Raw genomic sequence first — 8,691 nt, 5'->3', positions numbered from 1 at the left:
TCCCGTGTCTATTCTTGTGAGAACAGAGTTGATCTGATATCTTTGAAAATGTAGTAGTCTTGAATCTTGAAATTTACTTCTGGTCCTCAATGTACCAACTGAGAGAAACACAGGGCTGTCTTACTGCTTTATTAACTGTATGTGACAAACATACATACTGTAGTGTAAAAATGAAAGGAACATATTTACATTGTCAATTGTTTTAACCCGTGAAGTAAAACATATTCTCCAGTGGAAGCTTTAAAGCATTGCAGGTTATATTCATATGATGCATACCATCAACATGACGACAACGTAGACTGTATTTAAAATAATAGCACCCCGGCACTGAGTTGAGACATCAAGTGACATGAATAAGGACTGGTGTTAACATCGGTAAACACTTGCAGCAACAACATCTCGGAATGTCTCTCTTCCAGGTAGTCCTTACCCAGCTCATGAAATGGTTTCTCTCCTCACTTCAGGTGGTGATTAAACGGTGACAAGTCAGGGCGACACGTTACAATACAATATTCAGACCCTCCGACCCCATACCAACCCTTCCCCAAGATCCAATCAGCAGTTCTGTATTTCCATCTGTGTCTCCACTGGTCGACACAGCTGCTGGTGATGTAGAATTCAATACATTCTTAAGTAGCAATAAACTTGTGACTATAAGCAGGTTGTTTCGCTACAAAGTTATTTGGGTTATACAGGTAAATGAGGTGCATCTGTACTGAGAAGCAGCTAGCAAAATAAGAGGCAGAGGATTCCAAACATTCAGTATGTATTAATGACTAATGTACTACAACCACGTTATATGGACTGTTTTTAGCTGCATTGGGGTCGGTCTGTTGCATTTAAATATTAACATATATTGTGCCTAGCTCCTAATATATTGGTAACTGGGTTATCTTCATTTGGCCTTTGTTGAATTAGGGATATGAATGAAATTACTATATGATACACTGAGGGCACCTGTCTGGAAGGCACAGGGAGTGTAGTGGTCTGATTGGGATCAGGCAGGTGTGGTGTGTATTGGGGGGGGGGGCAGCGGTTTGAGCTCCGACCACCACACAGCCTGAATGGGGTTAAGTTCTGCTGCAGCAGTTGGTTCTGGCTGGGTCTAGGTGAGGCTGGTGTTGGAGCTGCTGGTACCACTGTTCTTCCTCTGGCTGCTCTGCACCACACTGGGTACCTGTAGACCCGTCTGCACTGAGAAACAACCATTCCACACCTGTAGGGAGAGATAGAGCACATGCTTAACTCACAGGCAGGATTTATCTAAGATAACGGTAGTGGTTTCATAACTTTTTTGCTCTGTGAGCCACCCAAAAATCTAAGTTCCTCACCGAGAAGGCTGGTATGACAGGCTGTGTGAACTTGGTTCTAAAAGTGTGCATCAGTGTCTTGGTTCTGGCATTGTAGAAAGACAGTGCACCTGGATGGAGAGAAAGGTAATGTTACGAATGTCCCAGTACTCTGAGGCAGCTTGCAATTTGATACAGCCGCATAGCTAAGGAACACAGTGGAAGGGGGGATACCTAGTCAGTTGTACAACTGAATGCATTCAACTGAAGTGTGTCTTCCAAACTAGATGCAGACACCACCAGTGTTCATTTGATTACATTACCCAACCCATTCCTGGTCCAATCCTTAATTCAGACCAATTTAATGAAGTAGAGATAACGTGCTGTATGTCAGTCTGAGTTAAGTGGTGCTAACTGGATGGTGGAAACTGCTACAATGGGAACAGGAGATCCATCTCACCCTCCTCGTAGTTGCAGTAGACCCCTATGCGGTCCGGGATGGGACAGTCCAGGGTGCGGGCCTTGTTGTTGTGCTTGGCTGTGAGGCTCTGCTGCAGCCAGTTGTTCAGGTGGATGCACCATGATGCATTGCTCTTCCCCAGCTGGTCAAAGCGGCCCAGGTTCCGCAGGGCCAAGCCCACAGCGAACGCCTTGCTCTCCTTATCGAACCGCACCTCCCAGTACTGCTGGCCTGCGTCAATAAAAGTGTCTCCCAGTACAGTGTAGGATTCAGCCGTGAATCGGTCTCTGCCGACCCGAGCAGATGGCACTCTCTTAGGTGAATTCATGGCTGTCCTAGGAGAGGAGGCCACAAAAGTTGAACACCGACTTTCATTCTATTCACTGTTAAGTGTGCACAAAGGATTTGGCAGAAAGTGTTTCTGACCTGGCTGGGGAGTGCATTGGAGATTGGTTGGTTCTGTTCTTGTCCTTGCGGATGTCCTGGACAACCTTCCCCCCGCAGCTGTCCCACTCCACACTGAGGTCCTCCACCTTCAGGTTCTGATGAGCCGAGCCTGCATCCAGCTTGAACAGGAAAGCTGCAAGGAGAGGTGCACAGGGTTTTCTGACTCATTCTTATCTTGACATCATTAGGACATTAAGGACATTCAGCGTCCCTGTGGAACACTATGTCCAGTTCAGTTCACTCACCATGTGTCTCCAGTGTTACAAGCTCAGAGAACTCTCCTGCCACAGCCTTGTTACACGCCTTCACACGGAACGTCATGTAGTGTGTGTCGAAGCGAAGCCCTGAAAATACATAATAATAACAATGATAATGAATATGATGGTTACTTGATAATTACAGTTGGCAAATTAGAGTCACCGTATTATTCCTAGACATGCCTTTCATACTGCCCTCTTACTACGGTGAGCTCCAAAAGTATTGGGACAGTGACACATTAGTTATTTTTTCTGGCTCTGTACTCCAGCACGTTGGATTTGGAATGATACAATGACTATGGGGTTCAATTGCAAACTGCCAGCTTTAATTTGAGGGTATTCTCATCCATATCGAGTTAACTGTTTTGAAATTACAGAACTTTTTGTACATATTCCGTCCATTTTAGGGGACCAAAGGTTTTGGGACGAATACACTTAAATAATGTATTGTATCAATTTTATTGTAAATATGAATAGTGTTTCTAAACACTTCTTTATTAATATGGATGCTACCATGATTAAGGATAGTCCTGAATGAAATTGTGAATAATGATGAGTGACAAAGTTACAGACACACAAATATCATACCCCCAAGACATGCTAACTTGATCACCCCCCCCCCCAAGAAAGAAATGCTAACCTGTTATTATAATGGTGAGAAGTTAGCATGTCTTGGGGGTATGATATTTGTGTGTTTGTGTTTGTCACTCATCATTTTTCACAATTAATTTGGGACTGTCCACAATCATGGTATCCTCCACATTAATGTAGGTAGAAGTGTTTAGAAATGCCTCCCGAGTGGCAAAGTGGTCTAAGGCAGTGCTAGCTGTACCACTAGAGATTATGGGTTCGAGTCCAGGCCCTGTCGCAGCCGGCCGCGACCGGGAGACCCATGGGGGCGGCGACAATCGGCCCAGCTTCGTCCGGGTTATGGGAGGGTTCGACAGGGACAAGCGGCTCCTGTGGCGGGCTGGGTGCAGTACACACTGACACGGTTGCCAGGTGCACAGTGTTTCCTCTGACACATTGGTGTGGCTGGCTTCCGCATTGTGACAAGAAGCAGTTGGGTTTTGTTTCGGAGGACACACGGCTCTCGACAGCTCTCGAACTTCGCCTCTCCCGAGTCCATACGGGAGTTGCAGAGATGAGACAAGACTGTGACTACCAATTGGATACCACGAAATTGGGAAAAAAAGCGGTAAAAAAAATAAAAAGAAGTGTTTAGAAACATATATTATATTTACAATAAAAGTGACTCCAAAATAACACATTATTTACCATTAATTTCTATTCTGCACAAAATAATCTACAAATGCATTCAACAAGTTTGTAGAATCACAATCATGATGTAATAATCATTGCGGGCTAGGAATATGGGACCAAATACTGAACTTTTGACTACTTTAATACACATAAATGAATTTGTCCCAATGCTTTTGGTCCCCTAAAATGGGAGGAATATGTACAAAAAGTGCTTTAATTTCTAAACAGTTCACCCGATATGGATGAAAATACCCTCAAATTAAAGCTGACAGTCTGCAGTTTAACCTCATAGCAATCAAATCTGAAGTGCTGGAGTACAGAGCCAAAACAAAAACAGAATTGTCACTGTCCCAATACTTTCGGAGCTCACTGTAGTTTAATGTCCACAACCTGGCTCAACCCTAACCCTAGCTTTATGTTCACACCCTGGCTCAAACCTAATCCTAAACATAATCCTATTTCTAACGTTAATCCTAGTTTCATGTCCACATTCCAGTTCAACCCTAACCCTAGCCATAACTGAAAAACAGCTTCTATCTCAAGGGCATCAGACTGTTAAACAGCCACCACTAACATTGAGTGGCTGCTGCCAACACACTGACACTGACTCAACTCCAGACACTTTAATAATGGGAATTGATGGGAAATTATGTAAATATATCACTAGCCACTTTAAACAATGCTACCTTATATAATGTTACTTACCCTACATTATTCATCTCATATGCATACGTATATACTGTACTCTATATCATCGACTGCATCCTTATGTAATACATGTATCACTAGCCACTTTAACTATGCCACTTTGTTTACATACTCATCCCATATGTATATACTGTACTCGATACCATCTACTGTATCTTGCCTATGCTGCTCTGTACCATCACTCATTCATATATCCTTATGTACATATTCTTTATCCCCTTACACTGTGTATAAGACAGTAGTTTAGGAATTGTTAGTTAGATTACTTGTTGGTTATTACTGCATTGTCGGAACTAGAAGCACAAGCATTTCGCTACACTCGCATTAACATCTGCTAACCATGTGTATGTGACAAATAAAATTTGATTTGATTTGATTTGAACTCTAACCCTTAGTTCTCTTCTCGAGTCAACTCTTACCTGTAAGGGTGTACTCGGTCTCGCAGATGCCCTCCACTACCATCCATGGGTAGTCCTCTCGGGCGCGGGGCGGCCCCTCATGGTTGGTGCGGCGGTGTTCCAGGTCATAGTGGTCTATCTTGCTGTCGGGCTCAGGCATAGCCCACTGTACCGTCACCGTGTTGTCACACACCTGGCACTCTGACACCAGAATCTCTGGGGTCGCAGGCACTGGGGAAGAGAGAGATTAGGCTTATTGTCCTACTCATTAGTGACTACCAGCCACAAGCGAAAGACAAAATAATTGTACACATACAAGGCAGCAGTATTGTATTTCAAAAATCCCAATTCATATTAACTATAAAGTTCAGTTCTTAAAGAAAACCAATAGACATTACAGTTTACAGACTGACCTGGGAGGAACTTGATGGCCTGCAGCATCTCCCTCTCTTGGGTGAAGTCCACCATCATGTGACTCATGCTGTCAGTGGCTTTGGCTTTCAGCGACAAACGGAAGGCTGGGGCCATTGTCACACTGCTCTCCCACAAACAAAAACACAGAGAATGAGACATGCCTCATTATTCAACTCACTGAAGGACTGAGGGGACACATTAGTTAGTGAGTGTTATACTGTAGTACTACTATAACTAATCACTACACAGAGCTAAAATACTCTTCAACTGTACCACACAAAAACATGAATGAATCATGAACTGACATACACGAAACATACAAGCTAAACTGACACTGCCAGAGAGGGGATAGACTGGCGCATGTGCCATGAGGGACTGACACATGTTTGAGACAGAGAGGACAGGTGAGGTGAGGGAGAAAAGGCTGAGATGAAATGCCAGAGTGGTGATGAAAGAGCGTGCTACAGAGTGATTGTATCAAATCTATGTTTTGTTGGAAAGCATGTGGGTGAGCAGATGGTTAGACAAGTTAAGAAGATACTCTGAGAAATGGGCAGCAATGTACTATACCTATCCTTAATGTCTTTGGCCGCCTGGAGAGAAGCAGAGAGGGAAAGGAAAAGGAAATGAAGGAGATACGGACAAACAGAGAACTGAGTTGCAGCCACATCCTTACAATAAAAACAACACATCTGTGTTAATAAGTTGACACACATCACAACGAACCACATCAGATCAACATACTGTACTGCTTTACAATAACTGTAAATAAAGATAAGAAACAGGTAGTAACTGTGTTCAAACAACAGTCATGCCACTAAAACCATTATGGATATCCTCACGCTAAATACCAATGCCATAGTGGCATCATTGCATAAAATATGTAAATGAAAGTTAGGTTGTAGAAGTTTTGCCAACCGTTACCTGAGTGAAGTCGTCTGCTTCCGAGGAGCAGAGAGTCTGATTGGCTACCTCCAATAGCTCCTCGGAGCTCTCCAGGGCTTTGGAGCATGCACTCAGCTGACTCTGAGAGAGAGAGCATGATATATTTAATCACAGTCCAGACACTGTTTCCTTTCAATATAATGAATGTCTTATATGCTGTACTGTTTCTTTCCATCAGAGGAAAAGTTCATAAGAAAAGTTATTTGGGTTGAATAGCTTTGAATCACTTTCTTTTTTAATTAACCTACTGGAAACTGTACAATATATCCGTTTGGCTACCCACTCACATAATCAAGCACAGAAGGATGCAGTGTAGTGATGTCTTTTCAAAGCTACCCCTGCCATGGCTTTGTCTGACTGACTGACAGTCAGGGGCTAAGAGATAAAGCAGGATTATACAGACACCATAATCCTCTAGGAATAATAACGTTGCGAACCCCAACACACACAGCCTTTCATGGCAACATTTCTTTCATAGCAACTCTGAATCGGTCTGCACAAAAAGTTCACCCAAATTGTGAGCCTGAGAATGAGTCACGCTACATTGATCATAAGCTGATCTTATGATCGGATAGCCTGGAGAAGTCATCAAAATATTGTTCCAATGTTGAATGTTGATGTTCAAGATGTTGATCTTGAAATCTCAAGAAAATGCAAAGCAAAATCCTGTAAAACCCTTATCCAGTAAAAGCCCAATAAAGCTGAACTGACCTGTAGCTCATAGGTGCGGCTGGCCCTCTCCTGTTTGATCCTGGTGACCATGCTGTCCTTTATATCGTCCAGTACTGAGTGGAGGGAGCTGAACTCTGTCTCCAGGTCCTCCTGGACACGGCTGGAGTTAACCTGTAGGGGTCAATAGAGAGGGAATCAGTTCACTGATAGATACCATGTACATCCAGCCAGTCCGTCTGACTAGTATGCCACGCCATGCCAAATTCATAAAACCATGTGTCTATTGTGTTGTGCACATATCCTACTGTCAGGCTGTCATCTTATTGTTAGAACATCCAGACGCGTTGTACAATACCTCCAGGTTCTCCAGGCTCTGTTTCTGACAGCAGATGAAGTTTGTGATCTCCTCATTCTTCAGGGCCAGGGTGGTGGTGATCTTACGAAGCGATTCCTTAACAACATACAAAAGGTTATTAAGCCTAAGAATATATTAGAGAGAACATTATTACATTTTCACATTGGACCAAGTTCTCAATACGCAGAATATATTATTTCCTTGAGATGCCTTGCTTCAAGACAACACATATCAGTAGTGACCCCTAACAATACTAGCGTACATTTAAAGAAGTAAGGATTAATCATAAATGGTTAGTAGGCTACTCAGTCCCCCAAATCTCTTCCCGGTAATTTCCACTTCTGTGTAGATTGTGACAAGGGTGGCATCTTGCTACATAACCATAAGGATACGCATCCATCATTTAATAATGTGTCTCCTCTCCAGTGGTTAGGTTTAACCCATCATAATACACTCGGCACCATGGGCACCCTATCTCTGCAGCAGCCAAGCTAAACTCAATATGATACTGATTTAAGAAGATCCAGGCAAATTATGTTAAACATTTCCAAAGTCCAGTCCCACGCCTGTCAGGTTTATAGAATCATACACTCCCAACCCAAGAAGCATTTAATATGCTCTTTCCTGCGAGAGACTATGCGCCAGGCCCCAATAATAGGGATAATGGGACACACTCTACACTTGCAACCTCAGGCTCAGCAAATCGGTCAAAGCTAAAAACAGACCGCTGTTAATGTGCCTTGGACTGGTATGCATTTACAAGTTAAATCATTAAAGACTATTCTGAGACCTCGTTAGTCGCAGTTTTTCTCGCGCACGAATTGGAGTCTTCTTGGCGGAAAGTGATGCTCATATGCATCGAATGTTTGATGTACTGCAAATCTTTATGACGTCGCGCCTCCGCGAAATACGCATCATCTTTTAAATCAACTAAAATATGTAAACATACAAGGTTGTATTAAAAGGACAGAATACAATCAAATGATATATAACAGCAACAAAGTCCCGGTCCTTCGCGCTACTCCCCTTTCTTTGTACGCCCTGCGACCGCAGCAAACACAAAACACCTGTTCCGCCACTTCTATCCTACCTTCTGATCTCCCATCTTGCCAGACCAAGAAACCGGTACCGGTGTATCAGTAATTATAAAGGCTATTCGTCGCCGTCCCCTATTTTTGGTTTATTTGCAGCACACTCTACTGGGCTGGTACTGATGCTGCCGGAGTGCATTGCATCTTTCGTCCAACGCCTAGGGCCGTAGTGTGTATTGCGCAGACGCAGTAGAGTAGAACTCTGGGTATTGTCGTTTTTATGTCTGTATCTGGGGGTGAAGGCTATGCGTTTTCCTTGGTAAATGAAAAGCAGCTCTGGAGAAAATGCAAATGATGATTAATTTAAAAGGACTATTTCATATGCTAAATGGTATTCTTTCGTTTACCCTCAGGGTTTCCACCAAATAGATGACATAACACGTGAGGTTTTT

The 8,691-nt window shown here is 43.2% G+C and overlaps 1 protein-coding gene across 1 annotated transcript; it reads right to left on the bottom strand.

The window, feature by feature from the left end:
* Positions 1-114: 114 nt before the first annotated feature.
* Positions 115-8,466, bottom strand: LOC135511727 (fibronectin type III and SPRY domain-containing protein 1-like). Its single transcript, XM_064933201.1, has 12 exons — positions 8,299-8,466; positions 7,209-7,304; positions 6,893-7,024; positions 6,161-6,262; positions 5,807-5,829; positions 5,236-5,357; positions 4,844-5,053; positions 2,442-2,540; positions 2,176-2,329; positions 1,750-2,084; positions 1,332-1,420; positions 115-1,216 (listed from the first exon to the last, which is right to left on the bottom strand). The coding sequence occupies exons 1-12, from the start codon at positions 8,311-8,313 to the stop codon at positions 1,106-1,108; spliced, it is 1,488 nt and encodes a 495-aa protein (XP_064789273.1). The 5' UTR covers positions 8,314-8,466; the 3' UTR covers positions 115-1,105.
* Positions 8,467-8,691: the final 225 nt, after the last annotated feature.

Source organism: Oncorhynchus masou, chromosome 24 (genome assembly GCF_036934945.1).
Source record: "Oncorhynchus masou masou isolate Uvic2021 chromosome 24, UVic_Omas_1.1, whole genome shotgun sequence".
Taxonomy (NCBI): domain Eukaryota; kingdom Metazoa; phylum Chordata; class Actinopteri; order Salmoniformes; family Salmonidae; genus Oncorhynchus; species Oncorhynchus masou.
The sequence above is the reverse complement of the archived record's forward strand: the minus strand, read 5'-3'. Positions and strand labels throughout refer to the sequence as shown.